General features: G+C 65.0%; 1 protein-coding gene across 1 annotated transcript in view; it reads right to left on the bottom strand.

Annotated features, from left to right (window-relative positions):
• HCN4 (hyperpolarization activated cyclic nucleotide gated potassium channel 4) overlaps positions 1 to 20,469 on the bottom strand; it is a 36,636-nt gene that overhangs the window by 1,470 nt on the left and 14,697 nt on the right. Inside the window, 6 exon segments of the mRNA NM_001082707.1 lie at positions 100 to 264; positions 1,228 to 1,468; positions 1,719 to 1,865; positions 4,488 to 4,706; positions 6,214 to 6,375; positions 13,600 to 14,023. Coding sequence (NP_001076176.1) covers positions 100 to 264; positions 1,228 to 1,468; positions 1,719 to 1,865; positions 4,488 to 4,706; positions 6,214 to 6,375; positions 13,600 to 14,023 — 1,358 coding nt within the window.

Here is a 20,469-nt window from a genome sequence, read left to right as displayed (position 1 = left end):
GACAGAGCAGGTGCTCAGGCCCGAGCCGGGAGGCTGGAGGGGAGGGGCGAGCGCTCCCGCCCCCACCCGCCCCCGCGCCCTGTCCCCGCGCGCCCTCACCGATGCGGTCCAGCCGGTCCAGCGCCACCGTCTCGAAGGCGCGCCGCATCATGGGGTACTCCTCCAGCACCTCGTTGAAGTTGTCCACGCTCAGCGAGTAGAGGCGGCAGTAGGTGTCGGCCCGCACGCTGGCCGTGCGCCGGCCCCGGGTCAGCAGGCAGATCTCTGCCGGGGGGACGGGAGGTGGGCACTGCCTGACCGCGGGCCCCACGCCCTGCAAGGCCCCCACCTGCCAGGCCCTGACCACACTGGATGCCACCCCCTCCCACAGCAAAAGGATGCTCTGAGGCGCGCTCTCTGCCCTGTCATATGTGACATTAACTCCCTAACATGAATGCCATGAGTTGCCCTTGGGGGGGGGGAAGGGAGGCGGTGTCGTACATCCCATATTGGAGTGCTTGGGTTCAAGTCCCAGTTTCCTCCTAACGCGCCCGGGGAAGGTGGCAGGTAATGGCACAAGTGCTTTGGTCCCTGCCACCCAGATGGGAGACCAGGATGGAGTCCCCAGCTTCCTGGCTTCAACGTGGCCCCTACTCCCCAGCTGTTGAGGGCATTCAAGGCATGAACCAACAACATCTGTCTCTCTACCTTTCAGGGAAATAAATAAATAAATAAAGGCCAGGAGGGGCCGGCGCCGCAGCTCACTAGGCTAATCCTCCGCCTAGCGGCGCCAGCACACCGGGTTCTAGTCCCGGTCGGGGCGCCGGATTCTGTCCCGGTTGCCCCTCTTCCAGGCCAGCCCTCTGCTGTGGCCAGGGAGTGCAGTGGAGGATGGCCCAGGTGCTTGGGCCCTGCACCCCATGGGAGACCAGGAAAAGCACCTGGCTCCTGGCTCCTGCCATCGGATCAGCGCGGTGCGCCGGCCGCAGCGCGCCGGCCGCGGCGGCCATTGGAGGGTGAACCAACGGCAAAGGAAGACCTTTCTCTCTGTCTCTCTCTCTCACTGTCCACTCTGCCTGTCAAAAAAAAAAAAAAAAAAAAAAAAAAAAAAAATAAAGGCCAGGAGGCTTGGCCTGCTCCCCCTCCCCCACGTGAGATGGCACGAGGTGGAACAGGGTTGGTCATAGCAGCGCGTGCCTCTGTCCTCCCTGCCCACCCCCGTCCCCCGGGGGCCCCAGCTCGCCTCACCTCCGAAGTAGGAGCCGTCGGCCAGCTTGGTCTCCTTGTTGCCCTTGGTGAGCACGCTGACCACGCCGTGCTGGATGAAGTACATCTTCTTGCCGATGGTGCCCTCGCGGATGATGTAGTCCCCGGGCTGGAAGACCTCGAAGCGCAGCTTGGTCAGCATGGACGTCACGAAGTTGGGGTCGGCGTTGGCGAACAGCGGCATGGAGGCCACCAGCTTGCGGCAGTTGAAGTTGATGATCTCCTGCTCCCGGGGCAGGAGGAGGGCGAGGAGGTGAGGGAGTGCCGGAGTGCCGGCCCGCCGGCCTGCCGCCCCGCCGCCGCCCCGCAGCACACCGCCCCGGCCGCCGCCCCCCAGCACACCTCCCGCAGCACACCTCCCGCCGCCCCGCCGCCCCGCCGCCCCGCCGCCCCGCCCCGGCCGCCGCCCCGCAGCACACCGCCCCGGCCGCCGCCCCCCAGCACACCGCCCCGGCCGCCGCCCCCCAGCACACCTCCCGCAGCGGCTCGCTCAGCTCGCCCAGGATGCTCTCCTCGTCAAACATCTTGCCCTGGTACCGGTGCTCGTAGTAGTCGTGGATGCGCTGGCGGGTGTCGGGCGGGAGCTTGTGGAAGGACATGTACTGCTCCACCTGCTTGTACTGGGGCCGGGGAGAGGGGCGCGGTCACTTCCGGCAGCCGGCCACCCCGCGGGGCGCAGGCGCCGTGGCCCTGCCTGGCCGAACGTGGTCCCTGGAGAGTTGAGGCCCTTGGTGTGCGAGGTATGGTGAGATCGCCCTGTGCCTGACTCCAGCCACCCTCACAGGGCCCACGGCCACGGAGATGGTGGGGCAATGGGGACTGTCCAGTTACACACACACACACACACACACACACACACACGGGCTACCCAGGAGGCCACTCCAGTCTCTCTGGGCCCTCGGACGGGGCTAGGGGGATGGGGTGACCTCACAGGCTTTGGAGGGGGAGGCACGGTCTCCCCAGGCTGGCAGGACTGGGCTGCGACGGCTCAGGGCACTGGGGGCTGCCTGACTCCTCCCATGTTTGTCCCCCACCCTGGCCTCAGTGGAGACCCTTTCGCTGAGGGCAACTCCAGCCCAGCGGAGAAGCAGGCTGGAGCCGGGACCTCCCAGCGGAGGCTTGGACACCAGAGATTTGTCTATAAGTCACCCTCACCCCAACTGTCCCTGGACTGCGGTGGTGCCTGGGGAGGGGAGGCGAACATGAGGCAGTGACCCAGCTCTGTCCCACGTGCATGTAAGGGGGTCCCTACGCCCCCGTCGGCGGTCGGAACCAGGGCAGCCTCTTTAAGCCAGACATGGAAGAGACCTGGAGAGAGACTGAGGGAGCTACCAGCCAAAGGACAAACGAGGAGGGGTCACAAGCAGCTGAGCCCTGATCCTGTCTCACACACTGGGCCCTGGCCCTGGTTCATGCTGAGCCCTGATCCTGTCTCACACACTGGGCCCTGGCCCTGGTTCATGCTGAGCCCTGATCCTGTCTCACACACTGGGCCCTGGCCCTGGTTACATGCTGAGCCCTGATCCTGTCTCACACACTGGGCCCTGGCCCTGGTTACATGCTGAGCCCTGATCCTGTCTCACACACTGGGCCCTGGCCCTGGTTCATGCTGAGCCCTGATCCTGTCTCACACACTGGGCCCTGGCCCTGACCCTGGTCTCACACACTGGGCCCTGGCCCTGACCCTGGTCTCACACACTGGGCCCTGGCCCTGACCCTGGTCTCACACACTGGGCCCTGGCCCTGATCCTGGTCTCACACACTGGGCCCTGGCCCTGACCCTGGTCTCACACACTGGGCCCTGGCCCTGGTTACATGCTGAGCCCTGATCCTGTCTCACACACTGAGCCCTGATCAGCCCTGCTCCGGGTTCCAGGCTGAGCCCTGAGGCTGGCCCTGGCTGACCCTAACTTTGGGCTGGGCTAAGCCCTGACCTTCCACCCCGCCCCCCCTTCCCCTCTCCTTCCCAGCCCACTCCCTGCGTCCTACACAGGCTCATTCCTGGCTGCCCTCGGTCGTCACTGGCCCAGAAATCCTTTCCTCCCCAAGTGAGCCCTCCCCCCCCCCCCCCGCCCGGCTCTGCCTGCTCCTCCACCCACCCCTCCCCCACCCGGCTCTGCCTGCTCCTCTGCCCACCCCCAAGAGGCAGCCGTGGGCAGGCAGGCAGTGCGTCAACACTGGGGGCCGCTCCTGCCCCTGACCTGCCGGCGCCGACGGCTGCGTGTAAGCCAGCTGTCACGGGCGTGCCGGCGCGTGAGGAGAAGCAGGGGGAGCCGCGGGGCCGTGTCGGCTGGGAGGGGGCAGCTGAGTCACAGAGCCTCATCCAGGAGGTGAGGTTCAGGCAGACTGCAGACGGTGCCAGGCAGAAAGAGGAGCAGAGCTCCGGGGAGAGCCCAAGGCAGGGGGAACGGGCAGCCTGGAACAAGGGGCCAGGGCCCGAGCCACAGCCGGGGCCCGAGGCGGGGCAGGCGGAGACTCCCCAGGAGCCTGTCCACGTGCAGCTGCCAGTGAAGCAGGCACTCTGAAGAGGCAATGCCGGCCGCTTTGTCTTTCAGTGTCACCCTCCTGCTGTGCACGCAGTAACGGCAGAGATGGCGTCTGGGCTCCCGGGGGAAGCCGTGCCGTGACCCGGGAGGGCGAGAAGCCGGCCAGGCTGCAGAAGGAGCTGCCATTCCGACGCGGGCAGTAATGGCAGGGGTGGCCACTGACGAGACGGTTTGGAGCCAGGGCAGAGAACAAAGTGCCCACAGACACCGACGCCACGAGGCTGCCGTGGCCAAGGAGGCATCAAATGGCCAGCATGTGGAGATGCCCAGCTCTAGCTAGGGCCTCGTTGCAGAGACAGGCACCGGGCTGGGGGGCTGGGGGCTGGGCTGGTAATACAGAAACGCCCGGAGGACATGCGAGACAGCACGGGAGAGCTCAGGCCCCGCCTGCCACCAAGGACCCGAGTGTCACGGCTGGGATGAGAAGCTGGCACAGCACAGCGAGGACGGCCGGGGGCTAAGAGGAAAACCAAGGGGGAGGGGCTGTCGCCAAAGAGGACAGGCCGGACCTGGCCCTGTGGAAGGCACAGGGAGAGACAGGCCGCACACCGGAGAGAAAAAGACGGTGATGGGCGTCAGGGGGGGCGAGCTGTTCTCAGCTCCCCCACTGAGTCCCCCTTGCACCCTGGACCCCCTGGAGCAGGTCCCCCTCCCCACCCAGAGAAAGCCAGTGGACCACGGCTCCGCGCAACCTACCTTCTCCTGGTACTGGCGCCGGGAGGAGTCCAGGGACTGGATGAGCGCAGTGGCGTGGCCGATGAACATGGCGTAGCAGGTGGCGCCCACAATCATGCTGAGCATGGTGAGCCACACGTCGGACATGCCCATGGGCGCCTGCCGCCCGTAGCCGATGCACAGCATGTGGCTCATGGCCTTGAAGAGCGCGTAGGAGTACTGCTTCCCCCAGGAGTTGTTCTGTGGGCAGACGCATGGGTGGGCCACCGATGACGGGGGAGCCCTGCGGAGGTCCCTAACGCTTCCCTGAGGCTCCCCAGCCTTGCTGTGAGGCAGCGAGGCCTACGTGGGCACCCCCAGGCACAAAGGATCTCCATTTAGGCCTCCGCCTTGCAGTGGGGTGCAGGGATCAGGAAGCCCCAGCGAAGGGCGGGGAGCCGGCCCAGCCCAGCTCTGACCCCTTGCAGCCTGGAGCCCAGCAGCTGGGCCCAGGCTGAGCCACTGGGTCCCCCAGGCCCCTAAACAGCTGCCAGCTAGAGCCCATTTCCCCACTGACCTCAATCATGAGCCCAGCAGCGCGTCCCCCGGGGGGGACGAGCTCTAGCAGAGCTGAGCTGAAATGCTGCCCTCGTTTGGGTGAGCGGCGCTGAAGCCGCCAACTGGGCTCCCCCATGAACCCCGCCCGAGCCCGCCCAGCCAGGGCTGCAGCCTCTGGTTCCAGCCCTGCCCCCACCCTGCAGGTGGACTCTGGAGTGCGTGGCATAGGGCAGCAGGTGGAGAGTGAGCCTCCCCCCCCCCCCCCCCGCTGGTCTCAGTGAAGAAACACTGGGGTCAGAAGAGCCCTCTCTTGAATTCTGCCCCAAATGCGGGGGCGCCAGGTGAGCACGCCCCCCCCCCCCAGCGTCTCCCTGGAGCCCCGCCCAGAGCCCCAGCACTCAGCGGGCACCAGGATGCTCCCAGCAGCACCCACAGAAAGGCACGGGAGCCTGCCAGGCACGTGTCCCGTTCAAGGTCACCGAGCCGGAGGCCATGCTGGCCGGAGCTGAGCCAGTCCCTGGGCTCTGGCGGCTCAGTCCTGCCTAGGGTGCGGTGTGTGGGGCTGATCCCCTAGGGTGGAAGGGGCCCGGGGAACAGGGCACCCGAGCAGGGATCCGCCTCGGGCGACGCAGGCGGCCTTCTCCAGGCTGCACTTCAGGGTCTGCCTGATGCTCAGAGCTGCTTCAAGGTCTTTTCCACCTCCCTCGAAGTGGATTTTTCCTTCCTGGGGCCCTGGGGCTTTGCCTCGGACCAAACCAAACTGGCTGGCGAGAGGCAGGGGTTGGCTGGAGCCCAGTCGGGACCCACAAGTCCGGAGATGCTGAGCCTACCCTGTCCCGAGCAGGTTGGGGAAGCTCTGCCCCAGGGCTCCGGCCCTGAGCCCTCCCTGCTGTCCGCCCCTCCCTTCCCGCTCAGGACTCCACCGTGCGCGGGGCGCTGTGGCTGGCCCTGACGCAGCTGCTCACGGTGCCCCGGCGGGCTGGCCGCCTCTGACGGGCTCCCGGGGACACGGCGGCTGCCAGCCCAGCCCTGCCAGGCTCAGTGTGGATCTTCATCTCCTTGGTGTGTGTCGGGGGGTGGGGGGACACCAGGGGCACCCAGCTGCCGTGCGGGCTGTCACATGGTGGCAGTGACAGCTCGCAGCCAAGAGCTGCGGGTGGGGTGGGGTGGGGTGGGGTGGGCGGAGCCCGGCGCAGCAGCGGCCACTCACCACCATGTTGTTGAGGGACACCCAGCAGTCGTCAGGGAAGTCCTGCAGCATGGGCACCAGGAACTGCAGGCAGCCGTCCCAGTGGCACAGCAGCAGCATCATGCCGATGAGGTTCACGATGCGCACCACGGCGCTCGCCAGGTCGTAGGTCATGTGGAAGATCTGCGGCACAGGCGGACGCGGACCCCGAGGTGGGTGGCCTGCGAGCCCCCCGCTGCGCGCCCTCTGCGCCGCGTCCGCCCGGCGCACGAGGCCACCGGGCCAGGCCACGGGAGGGAGGCTGCAGCTGCAGGGCCCAGGCGGATGCAGATGGCGGGGAGGGGGACCCGCAGCCCCATGCAGCCCAGGAGTGGGCACAGGTGCGCCCGCTGCTTCCCCAAGCCCGTCACAGGCCACGGGACTGCAGCAGAGGGAGCCGTGCAGGCCCGTGGGCTCGTGACCTCTCTCCCAGCCTGCTTCCCACCCTGCTCCTCGCTGTGCAACCTCGAGAAAGTCTCTGAACTTCTCTGATCACATTTCCTCATTTGGAAAAGGGCGATCGGAATTGTTAACTCGAGTGGGCTGCCTTCTCAAAGCGATTCAATTGCATGCGTAAAGTGCTTAGCACTGGGTGCAGACGTGTTCAAGAAATTGCAAGCCATTATTAATTGATAACGCTGTTATGAATCATTCATCTTGAGGATTAGTTAAGATACGTTGGCAGCCATGCTGTTACTTTAATAGCGCCCAGCAGACACCCCCAGCCCGTCTCCAACCTCAGATGTCCTAGCCCGCCCCCCCCCCGCTCCTGCCAAAGCTTCCAGGACGGGGAAGAAAGGGCAGGAGGGGGTGGAGAGCCAGGCGCGAGTCTACCTCTGGCCTGGGCAGCCCTGGGGGACCCCCAGCCGCTCAGCGCAGTCTGATCCCTCCAAGCTATTCTATTCTAAATATTTCTCCTGGGAGGGTTCCTGACTGCAAATTATGGGCTTGTCAAAAGCCACTGAGCCCCCTCCCCCATGAGCCCACTTCAGCTGGGAAAGCAAGGCCCAAAGGGACAGACCCCTGCAGTCGGGAGCGGGACACCCCGACATTCGTGACCTAGTCCTCCCTCCTGAAAAGTGGCCTTAGCCCGGGTCTAGGTCCCGGGGAGCCCACGGCCACCCCCACACCTGAGCCCCTGTGAAGGTGGACCCTGCGTGTTGCAGCTGAGAAGCCCTGGGTCCTTCCTGGGAGCTGAGCTCATCCCCTCTTTCCCCAGAGCCCGCCCAGGAGGGACAGCGACACCACGGCTGCATGCGGGCTGTCCTCTCGCTTAGACCACAGAACCCTCTGTGACGTGCCCGTGACTGTGACCGTGAGTCCCTGTGCACCCAGGCTCAGGATCCCAGGGACAGTGGGAAAGCCAGTGGTGGGCCCAGGTCTGCCTGATTCGGAGCCTGGTTTTCAGTCCTTCCATTCTGTGAACAAATCACACCCGAAGTGGCTGGCCCAGGGCCAGGTGGGACGTCCCCAGGGTCGCCTCTGACAGCCAGGGAGGCAGGAGGCACCTGCAGGCTGTCCGCAGATCAGCTCCCCGTCTCAGTAACTGCCGTGGCCCAGAAGGCAGCGCGGGGCTCGGACCCCGGGGGAGTCCCATCTGCGAGCAAGCCGGTACCTCAGGGCCACGACCCTGCTGGCAGTGCCTCCGGGCCTGGGGCCCCTGCCAGGAAACTCCCGGCTCCCCTCCCCCACCTTTGCCCCCAGCAGGTCCCCAGACGCCAAGCTGCCAGAGGCGTCCCTCTGCTCCCCGGCACCTGGTGAGAGTGGCAGCTCTGTGACCTTGGGCGTGTGTCCAGCCCTCCTGAGTGCCGGCCGACCAGGAGGCCACCTGCTCCTCACCCGGGGGATTGGAGCGGACCGGTGACAGGGACCGCTGACGGCACCCGTCCTCATCTCCCCGGCCCCGGCACCTTCACTAGCCGAAGCCAGCCACACGCCGTGCTGTCTGTCTCTCAGGGCTGCCAGGAGCCTCTCCCTAACCCACTGGGGAAGCCTGAGCGCCCAGGGCGGCCACACGGCTATTTGGAGTAGAGGCCCTGGGAGGTGCCTGCCAGTCAGGAGGAGGGGCTCCCCGAACCCATCCTCCAGCCTCCAAACCGTGGGGATCCCCCGGCTGTGGCGTATGCCACCCAGCCCGTGGCACTCTGGTTAAAGAGCCTCAGCTCTCGGCGCAGCCTCTGGACACAGCCCCTGCCCGAGGAGGGAGAGCGGCTGGGACACCCGTGCCTCTCGCTGGGCACCGGGGGCAGGCCTGCCCCGACACTGCGGTGTGCTGCACCAGGACACAGCGCGTGCTCCACAGACCCTGGCTGTGCAGATGTGATGTGGTAAACCCAGGCCACACGTCGTTCAAGAAAACATGTTCTGTCCACCTGCCGGCAGGCCAGGCTCGAAATCAGCGCCTGCCAGCAGGGAGCCCACGGCAAGGGAGGGACCCCCGCCCACAGCCAAGCTCAACGCTCTTGGCTCTGATGTCGCTTGGGTGTGGAGTGCCCCGCTGCCCTGCCCAGGATCCCACCCCGGGTCACTCGGGCACACGGCTCTGTGCAGGGCACCGCTCTGCCTCCCCTTCTGAGTCCTTCCACACCCAGCAGGCCAGCACCTGGGGCTCCGCCTGAACGCACCCCCGCCTAACAGGGATGAACAGACGCCACAGAGGGGCTTCCGGGAGCCTCGGGCAGCTGCGGCCACTGTGCCCGTCCACAGGCTCCGGGTCTGAGGGCAGCACCAGCCCCACGCAACACCGTGGCCTCTTCTCACGGCACCTGCGTTGTTTTTTGTTTTTTTGTTTTTGTTTTTGTTTTTTTTTTGACAGGCAGAGTGGACAGTGAGAGAGAGAGACAGAGAGAAAGGTCTTCCTTTGCCGTTGGTTCACTCTCCAATGGTCGCCATGGCTGGCGCACCGCGCTGATCCGATGGCAGGAGCCAGGTACTTCTCCTGGTCTCCCATGGGGTGCAGGGCCCAAGGACTTGGGCCATCCTCCACTGCACTCCCTGGCCACAGCAGAGAGCTGGCCTGGAAGAGGGGCAACCGGGACAGAATCCAGTGCCCCGACCGAGACTATAACCCGGTGTGCCGGCACCACAAGGCGGAGGATTAGCCTAGTGAGCCGCGGTGCCGGCTTGCATTGCTTTCTTTGCAAAGAAATTTCTCCCAAGACCAAGCCTTGGTCTGACTCTGCCTGGATCATGACCTCCGTGGCGAGGAGAGTCCAAGGACATGAGAGGCACATAACGCAGACGCCGGAGGTGCCGGTGCTGGTGCCAGGGCTGGTGGCCAGCGGGACTCCTGTCAGCGCGCACAGCGGAGGTGCAACTACCTGTGCCTTGGTGGCAGGAACACAGAAGCCGCCTCCTCCTCCAGGGCCACCCAGAGCCCGGGATGCAGACGCGGGCGTCCAGGGAGCTGGCGGCTGCTGCAGATGGGTGGACGGATCGACGGATGGACGGATGGACGGGTCAAAGGTCCCTGGGAAGATCGTGTCCCAGGCACCGCCATTCGGGCCAGGAGGGCGCCCTAGGCTCCGAGGCCACCGCCCCGCTGCCAGTGTCCAGCAGTGCCAGCTCCAGGCTGCAGGGGCCAAGGCTGGACACGGCTGTGCCCGCACTGTGCACCGGGCTGCAGGTCCCCGCACGAGGCAAACACTTGCCTTGCTCTCCAGCTACCATTAAAACCCGGGTTGACGATGCTGGCGCCGATGGGGCGGGGTGGAGGTGAGCGCCGTCATTTCCAGGCCATCGCGAGCCTCACCGCACCCTGCCACTCACGTTAGCACTTGGGGGCAGCTTCTCAGCTGCGGGGCCACACCGAGCAGCCCCGGGCACGGGCCTCCTCTGCCCTGAACCTCAGCTTCCCTGTCTGTGGAGTGGGTCGCTCACTGCCAGCTCCCAGGGCTGCGCTGGGAATCAGGCGATGTGTCGTCTGCAGCCGGCACACAGTAGGGCCTCAGCTCACGCTGGCTCCTTTCCCTCCCAGGCCCGGCTGAGTCCTTCCTTGCTCCTGCATCCCGGGAACAAGTGTCCACACCCAGGACGGCAACCCCAGGCACGTCAGAGTGGCTGGCATGTGTGTCCTGGGCACTGCCTGGGTGGGAGCCCTTGGGGCTGGCGGGAGAGGGCCAGGCCTGACCCGTGGACCCTCTTGTCTGTCATCCCAGCCAGAGTCTGAGAGATGGGAGGGGCCCCTGGCGCCTCGGCCTCCCTTCTGCCAGTCCAGGATGGAAGTGGGGTGGGGGAGGGGGAAGGGGGGGACAAAAGCCTCTGGGTCGGGTGGCCCTGGGCCCTGCAGGGGAACATCTGAAGGGGCCAGCGCCCGTTTCTAACAATAGCCTCGGTGCCTGTAACAAGCTCACACCTCCCAGGGAGGGACAGGGCTGACCTAGATCGCCTGGGAGGGAGGGAGGGAGGGAGGAGGGAGGCGGAGGCCGCATCCCCCGAGACGGCTGCCCGCACCTGCACCTGCCCTGGACCACTCCATGACCAGCCCCGACACTTAGGAAACTCCCCCGGGGCCGGGGCAGAGGGGAACTGGGCAAGCTCCAGAGCCCCCGCCCCAGCCCTGGGCACAGCAGTGTCCCCAGGAGCGGCCGCCGCCACCCCCGCCCAGACCCGGAGTCCTGGGAGCCGCGGCCGCAGAGAGCATCAGCACACGCTGGGGACCCCTGGGCCCAAGGAAGGGACGCCCAGGAGGAGAGAGGGCAGGGTTTCTCCGCCTCGGACTCCCCTCCCGGGTCTCATTCAGGGTCTCCCGGCTGCGGCCTCCAGGCCAAGCCACGGCCGGCAGGAGCCCGGGTGAGCCGGCTGGCTGTGCAGGACACGGAGCTGGGCAGCCCCGGCCGATCCCAGGGGTCCAATGGGAGCCCTCAGCGGGGCGGCGAGCCAGGCGGAAACCAGCTCACGGCGATTGCCTCGGCAGCTGGGAGGAGAGATAAGGGCGGACGCAGCGGGGCGGGGCGCCGTCCATCTGGCCTCCTGGGATCTCCCTTCCTGCCCACGAGATCGGGAGCAGCAGCCAGTTCAGAGGGCTGACCAGAGGCCTCCGGGGGCCTAGGAAAGGCCAGGACCAGAGCCCACCTCACCAGACCTGGGTACAGCCCAGCGGGTGGGTGGCTGGGACTGTGGGGGCAGCAACCCTGGACCTGGGTTCCCATGGGCACACAAGGAAGAGCTTAGCCTGGTCCCAGACTCACCTGCCCAGCCACTGGCCACTCCGTCAACTCCCAGCAGGCACCGCGGCCTGTGGGGCCCAGGCCCTAGAGAGGAGCAGGGTCACCGCCTCCCCGCCCCCACTTTCACCCCACAGGAACCGAAGCTTGAGAAGAACCAGGCACAGAGGCTGGGGTATCTCAGGGTCCCAGGAGCCCGCCGGGGACGGAAGCCAGGAGACGACCTGCCAGGGTGTTCCAGGAAGTGGGCCTCCACCCTTCCTCCAGGGCCCCTCGGAGCAGCCCAGCCACCCTCCTGGGTGCTGCCCCCTGTCGGGAGACATCCCACACGCAGCCCATCACACACCCAACTCCCCGCCGCCTGCTTCCCAGACACAGCTGGCATCGCCCCGGCCCTCTGGGGCCCAGAGCACACCCCGGCACCGCGGCACTGCCAGGGCACTCACGGGCCTCTCCTTTCCTAACTCTCGGCCTGCCAGGCAGGGGACACCCACGCGGCCAGGAGCCCCGAGAGCCGACTGGCTCTGCCCCCGTCCTGCCAGAGGTCCACTGTGCGACCTTGAGCAAGTCCCCAGCCCCGTCAGCAGGAATAAGGCAGAATTCCAAGCCAGAAAGAGTTTCTCCGCAGAGTGGCTCAGCCACGTGGGTGCAGGCATTCTCTGGGGCACGTGCCCGCATGACGCCTCTGACCTGAATCTGCCAGGACCCCGGCTGTCAGCCGGGGTGCTGCCGGGGGGCGGACGTGAGGCTGCCATCCAGTCTTGCAGGGGGGCTCAGGGGGCCAGGAGACCAGCGGTACAGCCACCAGAAGCATCGCTCGGCAACGCCCCCCAGCCACAGCACCTGGGATGCCAGGGGTCCACCCCAAGAGCACCTCCCAACCCTGGGTGCCCTGCGCTAGCCTGCTGGCCACTGCCACAGACTGTGTCACTTGGGTCAGAGGCAGGCACAGACCAGAGCACAACCGCAGCCTTGTGTCCGTCATCCGACTGCTTCAGCCCAGGGCCAGCTGGGCCGGAACTGCTCCCGAGCCACAGCCTGACAGGGAAGGGAGCGCGCAGGCCAGCTCCTTGTCCCCGGCTTGGACAACGCCCAGGAGTGGCGTGCGCTGCCCAGAGCTCCCCGGTGGAATGGGCCACAGTCACCCCTGGACGTCCCACCCGCACCCCTCCCCCTGTCCCATTCTAGGTCTCCCAGAAAACCACTTCCATGCAAATCCTTATCTCGGGGTCTGCTCCAGAAACACCCAACGTCCGACAACTGCCAACCGAAATCCAGATTTCTGCTGCGTGTGACCAATCTGTAGACGTAGCAACCCGAGGCTCCTTCCCGCCTGGCAGCACCTGGCTGGCGCCCGGCAGCGGCTGCCCCGTACGGACAGAAACATCTTCTCCCGTTCTCCCTGGTCCGTACACTTCCTACTGCCCCTCACGCATCCATGTCCCTGCCTGGCCTCAGCAGGCTAGGAGTCTGCACCCTGCAAAACCCCGCGGCAGGGGCCAGCGCTGCGGTGCAGTGGGCAAAGCTACTGACTGTGATGCCAGCATGACGCCGCCCCCACGTGGGTCACGCTGGCGTCACAGTAGCTTTATGGGCGCCAGTTGGTGTCCCGGCTGCTCCACTTCCAATCCAGCTCCCTGCTCATGGCCTGGGAAAAGCAGCAGAGGACGGCCCGAGTGCATGGGCCCCTGCCACCCGTGTGGGAGACCCGGATGAAGCTCCTGGCTTCTGGCTGGCCCAGCCCTGTCTATTGCAGACACCTGGGGAGTGAACCAGCAGACAGGAGATTCTCTCTCTCTCTCTCTCTCTCTCTCTCGGACTCTTTCAAGTAAATAAATAAAAATCTGTATTTAAAAAAACAAACCGCAAAACCCTGCAGTAGTTAACAGGGAAGGCTCCACATTCCAGGTTCACCTGTGACCTGGCATCAATCTTGCTGTGTCGCGGTTTCCCCCTGTGATAGACAGGTGTCTTGGCATATCTACGTGGCACCCCCTGTGTTCTGCAGACTCCCACGGCACTGCATGAGAGTCTCCCGGTGCAACCTCTAACACATGACAAAAGATCAAGAAATTACGAATGCTTGGCCTCTCGGGGCACGCGTACCTGTGACAACCCCAAAGCCCAGGTCCGACCCTCTGAGGTCGCCCGTGGTGGGCGGGGAACAGCCCGTCTCCCTGAGGGGCTGGGTCTGGCAGCTCACCTCCTCCCACTGGTGGATGTAGCGGATGAGCCGTGAGAGCCGCAGCAGGCGCAGGAGGCTGAGGATCTTGGTGAAGCGCACGATGCGCAGGGCGCGGGCCGTCTTGTAGACCTCGGAGTCGATGCGCGTCTCCACGATGAGGAAGATGTAGTCCACGGGGATGGAGGACACGAAGTCCACCACGAACCAGCTCTTCAGGTACTTCATCTTGATGCGCCGCGGGTCCAGGATGATGTCCGTGTTGTCCTCCACCACAATGCCCGTGCGGAAGTTGAGGACAAGGTCGATGAGGAAGAAGGTGTCGGACACCACGTTGAACACGATCCAGGGCGTGGTGTTCTCGTCCTTGAAGAAGGTGATGCCCACGGGGATGATGATCAGGTTCCCCACCATCAGCAGCAGCATGGTCAGGTCCCAGTAGAACCTGCAGCAGAGGGAGTGTGGGTCACGGGGAGGGCCGGTGGGAGATGGGCGGGGAGGCTCAGGGCGGCGGCACCGCCCTCCGTGCGAATCAGGCTGAAAGGCAAAGCAGACTGTGCCAACCAGAGAGAGGCTGCCGCATCCACCTCGGGCTCAGGCCGGATGTCCAACCTTCCCCGAGGGCCCGCTGTGGCCTGAGACAGGCTCCTAGGCCCCCGTCCCAGTGGCCAGGGAGCCAGAGAGCTGGGGAGGTGCAGGCACAGCCGGGGTTCAGCTCCGTGCTGGCTTCACCACTGCCCTCCCTGTGGTGGGCCCTACAATGCCGACCTGGCCCTTGCCCACACGGGTGCTGTGCTGGCCCCGATCACCTCCCTCCCCAGAGGTTTGCACCCTAGTGGGGCAGTGCAGGGCAAGGACAGCATCGGAAGCAGAGGGTGTTAACAGCAGGGGTCACCCAGCGCAGTAAGAGGAGACCACGGCCCCAAGCCGCCTGCGTCCTTTCCCCTAAGGCCGCGAATCCCTGGCAAGTGCTTCTCGCTTGAGGAAGGTCAGAGGCACCTCCAGCGACGACACACGGCCCAGCCAGCGATCCTGATCCTCCAACGTAAGGAAACAGCGCAAGGCGGGCACAGACCCCGCACCCACCCAGCAGGTGTGGCCAATCATTCCCGGGGCCGCCTCACACCAGCTTCCAGGGCCACCCCAGGACCAAAGCTTTGCTGTGCAGAGCTGTTTCCTCAGGCCAGAGAGGCAGCAGCCCGCCCTCCCCCAGGATGCAGCCCCGCACCGTGTTTGCTTCTCTCCAGCGCAGGAGGCTGGCGCGAGGGAAGTGGGCAGGAGGAAGGAGCTCCCTCGAGGGCCAGCCTGGACAGGCCCAGGCGGGTACAGAGTCACTGCCCGAGGGTGTTCTCCACCAGGCACCGACATGGGCTGAGGGGACGGCAGGGCCAGCCCGTGCCACTGGGCCCAGGGCCTGCCCTGCTGAAGGTGACCAAGGCTGGCGTCCCACATCACAGGGCCCCTTCGGGGGCTGGTGGGGGCCAAGGCTCCCTAAGATGGACGCCGAGAGTTCACTCTGACTCCTTCCCTGCCCCAACACCTCCACACCAGCTGGGAGACCCCAGCCCTGCACCGAGCTCACAGCAGGCTTCCTGGGTTGCTCTCAAGCTCTGCACGTCCCAGCCTGTCGCAGGCTCACCACCGGGAGACAGCTGCGCACACGCAGACACCACGGCTGGGGATCCCCCCCCCCGCCCCACACACAGCGGCAACTCCTTTCCATTTAGCCTCTCGGAAAAACCAAACACCGTGGCCTAGGCACAGGGCCGTGGGCACCTGAAGCGGGCGCAGGCGGCAGAAAGCACTGACTAGGGCAGGCCCTCTGGCACGGTCCTCCATGCTCTCCGGCTCCGGCTCCCTCCATTACAGACCGAATTCAAGATGGTAATTAACAGGAGAATGTTCACATTTAGTGGTCTTCAGAAACCCAAATTACACGCGGCACAAACACCCATTCTGGCTCATTGTTCCAAGCCAGACTTTGCAGACACTTTGGGGTGCTTGTCTGGGCTGGGGCTGGAGCACGGGCACGTCCCCCTCCCCTCACCGTCCCAGGCCTCCCAGAGTGCTTCAGGAACAGCAGAGGCAAAGCTCTGGGGCCAACCGGGGCTGGACCCCCGGCCCATCGCTCGCTACAAGCCCCGTACTTCTTCAACGCCAGCTTCCTCTCGGGCTCAGCGAGGGTCCCCACAGGCCCGACTGCAAGGAGACGCAGTGCTGACTGCAAGTGCTCTGGCCTCTGCCCGGCTGTTGGAAATGAGTAAATCAATCACCCAAAGCTATGCATTTGCAGGCAGAGGTGAGAGAGAGAAGGTCAGACCTCCCAGAGGAAAGCCACGGCCAAGTGCCTGCGGAGGGGCAGGAGAGGGAGGGGAGCTGATCACGGACCCAGGAGAGCCAGGGCAGAAGGCAGGGGCCACGACGCCCCCAATTAATCAGAGGGCAGAGCCTATTTTCCTCAGCACAGACGCCCTGACCACAGAACTCATGATCCTGTCAGAAGACCAGGCCTGGATACAAAGGCGAGATGGTAAGAAACCATCCCAGGAGCCCAGGATTCCAAACAGGTGGGATCTGGGGGCGCGGGTGGGCGGCGAGAATGGTGAGGCCGGAAGGTGCCTTGGAGGAGGTGGGCGGAGGGGTCTGGGGGCTGCCCTGGCCACGAGCACCACCCTTCCTCACTGCGTACCAGATGCTGGTGTGGTCTCCAACAGCCCGGCAGAGAGACCGAGCTGTGTTCAGCACCACGGACAGCGCCTGGCGCAGGGGCGGCCCCGTCTGCTGGGGCTGCCTCAGCCGCCTCCCTGGGATAGCCAGCAGCTCCACGGCTGTCGCGCCGGACGCTGGTTCCCAGGTGACTGGAGGCCTTTGCCCCTCCAGACCCCAAACACCTAGCGTTCTGAACGCCTCCTTTGTGCTGCACTTCCCGGCACACCGGCGCTGAGCCTGCAGCCATCACTGGAGTCGCACAGTGATGGCAGTGAGGCCCAGAGAGATGCACTGGCCCAACACCACCCAGAAGGCAGGGAGGTCTGGGGACTGCCGAGTCTGGCTCTTGGGGTTGGCCCACAGTGGGGGGATGGTAGCCCTACCTCAGCAGTGCAGCCACCCCTCACCCCAGGAACAAGAGAGGAGAGCCTTCAAAGGGGGCTCTGGGGACTCATTCCCCTGATGAGGTGCCTTCGAGTCCCCTGTGATGGGGAACACAGCAACCTCTTCAGTGTTACTCAGCCGGGCGTGCTTGCACCCATCCCGCAGAAGGGAAAACTAAGGCCCACAAAGTAGCATTTCCAAGGCTTCAAGCTGATGCCTGGTGCTCCCCCTAGCACCACACTGGCCCTCAAATCATTCGTGAGCAAGTCCCCAATCCAGGTGGCTTCCTGGTGGTGGTGTTGTCCCTGGAATGGAGGCTGCAGGCAGCCAGACTGAGACACACTGGAGTCGCCAACCATCTGAATTACCACCTCTGCCTCTCCGAAGTCAGGGGCCCTCCCCTGCCCTGGGGCTCTCTAAGCCAACAGGGGGTCCTGGCCAGCAAGAAGCCCCGCCCAGGCTCGGCCCCAGGATCCCAGGCCTGGATGGTGCTTATTAGCTGGACCCGCAGATCCACGCAGACAGGCGGTCGCCCCTTAGCAGGCACTGGAGGGGCAGGGCCCCTGTGCAGGAGGAATAGGACGGCAACGGCCACACAGTCCTGTCCACTGGCACCTGTCCACTGGCAGCCGCTCACGGCTCAGTCTGGGAGGAAGGACACAGCTTCACGGGACAGGGAAGAGACGGGCATCCTGACCCGGAGCCACAAGACCCAACGACCAGACCATGGTCCTCTCTCTCCAGAGATGGAAGAGAATGAGGAAGACAACGGAACAGAGCAGCAGGGACGGCGGTCCCAGGCGGGGTGGCCTTGTTCAGCCTCCTCCTCGTGTCCGCAACACACACACGCCTGTCCGAGCACCCAGGCACGCGCACACACGTGTGCATACACACGAAAACACACAAGTATGTGAATTTTTTTTTTTTGCCACCACTCTCTTCTCCATACGCATTCTGTCCTCCCTGCACGGCCACTTTCACACACAGGGTGTATACCCACTGTGTACACTCCCTTGCAGACCCACCGTGTCCCCTGCCCACTGGGAAACCTGTCGGCCGCCAGATGTCAATGTTGCTGTTGACTCTGCCTCACCCTTCAAGACAACTTGGGAGCTGCCTCTTCTGAGCCCCTCGGTCCAGCCTGGGCCCTGCTTCCAGCTCAGTGGACGCTGGGCGATCCTGGAGGGAGAGGGCCTTCCCCTGCCCCTGCCCGCAGTGCTGGCGGCCGCCTTGCTATCTCCCCGGGGGGTGGGGGGGGAGCAGCACGCATTCCTCCTGCTCCTGCTGCACACGGCTCTCACCCGGGACACTGCTCCCGCCCCCAGCCTGCACCCCACCTGCCTGTAAAATGTGCTACCCGGCGGGCCGCTGTCCACACCCCTAAGGACCAAACGCGACTCAGTGGTGTCCTCCCAAACACTGTGGCGTGGTCAGCATTTCAACCCCGGGGCTCAAACCCTCCCCACGACGCTCTGCTGCCGCCGGCTCCTCCCCCTGAGAACCAGCACGCTTGGCAATCCCTCCCGCACCTGCAGCCCTGCTCGGCTCCCTGCTCCTCCACGGGGTTTGCCAACCCCGGTCCCTGCCGCTGCTCCTGTGAGGGTCACGCCCGGCCCCTTCCATCAGGTGCCCCCTAACTCCCTCCCAGCCCCCAACAAACCACAGAGCCCGAGAATCCAGCAGTCCTCGTCTCTGAAAGAGGTGGGAGCCCGGAGATTCTCCTTGGCTTCCCGGGAAGGCACAGGAGGGGAGGGCAGCAGTCGGCGTCCGCGGGGCTCCCACTGCTCGCCGGGAGTCTGAGTGCCTCACACGGAGGAGTTTATTTAATCCTCACGGAAGCCCTAGGTGGCGGATGCTACGACTGTGCCCATTTTATAGATGAGGAAGGAAGCCCGAGGCATAAGATGTTGAGAACTTTGCTATATACCTTTGACCAAGAATTTTTTTTTTTTTTTGACAGGCAGAGTGGACAGTGAGAGAGAGAGACAGGGAGAAAGGTCTTCCTTTGCCGTTGGTTCACCCTCCAATGGCCGCCGCGGCCAACACTGTGCCGATCCAAAGCCAGGAGCCAGGTGCTTCCTCCTGGTCTCCCATGGGGTGCAGGGCCCAAGCACTTGGGCCATCCTCCACTGCCTTCCCGGGCCACAGCAGAGAGCTGGCCTGGAAGTGGGGCAGCAGGGACAGGACCGGCACCCCGACTGGGACTAGAGCCCGGTGTGCCAGCGCTGCAGGTGGAGGATTAGCCTATTGAGCCGTGGCGCTGGCCTTGACCAAGAATTTAAACCCAAACAGCCTGACCTGGAGCCTGCGTTCCAACCAGCCCTAGTCAGGCCGAGGTGCAGCTGGCAGTGTCTCTGTACACCCCAACCCTGCACCCCCCACACCTCCCCTGCACTCTCTCCCACCCCCTGACCTCTGCACCTGCCCTACATGCGAGCCTTAGCTGTGTCCTAAGAGGGTGCTGCTCCCCAGCATTCAAAACCCCAGGCCAGGGATGAGTTAGCACCCTCCCCTCACTGCAGCTACTTCCTGTCTCCAGGGTCCTCGGGGAGTCCTTCACCTGCCAGCCCTCCTCCCAGTGTCGTCTGGGGACCTGGCTGGGGTCTGCACCTGGTCCTACAACCCTCCGTGCCACTCCCAATCCTGCCAGTCTGGATCACCAGCCCAGACGACACCCAGGCTTCCGGGAGCTGGAAGCCCGGTCTGCGGTGACTCGGCTGCTGTCCACTCCACCAGCACACACCTGGGCCGCGCCACCACCTCCAGCTGTCCCGCCTCCGGCCCCGCCTGAGCCATGCGCCCGCGCCATGGCCTCTTCTCTCTCCAGCTCAGTTTGCTCTGCCTGAACTTCAGCGTCCCCACAGCCTGCACTGCACACACCTCTTAGACCCTCCCTTGGACCCAACCTCCAGGGTCCCTCTCTGCAGCAGCCCCCACTTCCCAAATCACACCCCGGGCCAGGGCCGCGCCAACACTTCACGGCAAAGGGAGAAACCAACAGACACAGCGCTCCCATCTGCTGGTTCATTCCCCAGATGCCCACAGCAGGAGCCCGGAACTCCACCCGGGTCTCCCACGTGGGCGGCAAGGACCCGCAAGTACCTGAACCACCACTGCTGCTTCCCGGGGTGCACCAGCAGGAAGCTGGAATCTGGAGCAGAGCCAGGCCCTCTGATGGGGGGGAGCGTCTTAGGCCAGATGCCTGCCCCCACCCGTTGCATGTGTGCATGGAGGCAGGAAACCCCACACTCCCAAACTCCCCTGCCAAACACCCGAGTTCCTGAGCTCCTGGGACCCCAACATCTTCATTGTGGCCTCTGTGCTTGCTTGGGCCCTGGCCTCTGCCACCCCGTCCTTCCGGAAGGTCCCTGGTGGACTTCCCCACGCCCTCTCCACGCTGGGGACTTGGAATGATCTCCCCTTCCACAAAGCCCTGAAACCAGCGTGGGCACCGCCTTCTTCTCCAGACAGAGCAGGAGCGGTGGGGATGCCCCTCCCTCCCTCCCCTCCCCCGGTCTATTTCTCCCCCACCTGCTGACCCCCTCCCATCCCATCTCTCTTTTCAACTCTCTAAGCTGAAAAAAAAAAAAAACATTGAAGCCCTGAGCACACCCTCCCCGCATCTTGTCTCCTGTCCTCTTAGAAGCATTTCTTGGGGCTGTCGCCACCCCTACTCCCTCCTTGCCCTTCTCTCCACACCAGTCCACGCCCAGCTGTGGAACCAAGGGGCTCTGCCTGGGCCGTCCCCACCGTGGACACCGTGGGCCACTCTGCCCTTGGGTCTCCTGCACGGCGTCC

Source organism: Oryctolagus cuniculus, chromosome 12, assembly GCF_051225735.1.
Source record: "Oryctolagus cuniculus isolate XC-2025 breed Fujian yellow rabbit chromosome 12, ASM5122573v1, whole genome shotgun sequence".
Taxonomy (NCBI): Eukaryota; Metazoa; Chordata; class Mammalia; order Lagomorpha; family Leporidae; genus Oryctolagus; species Oryctolagus cuniculus.
Note: the sequence above shows the minus strand (reverse complement) of the source record. Positions and strands in the feature narration are given on the sequence as shown.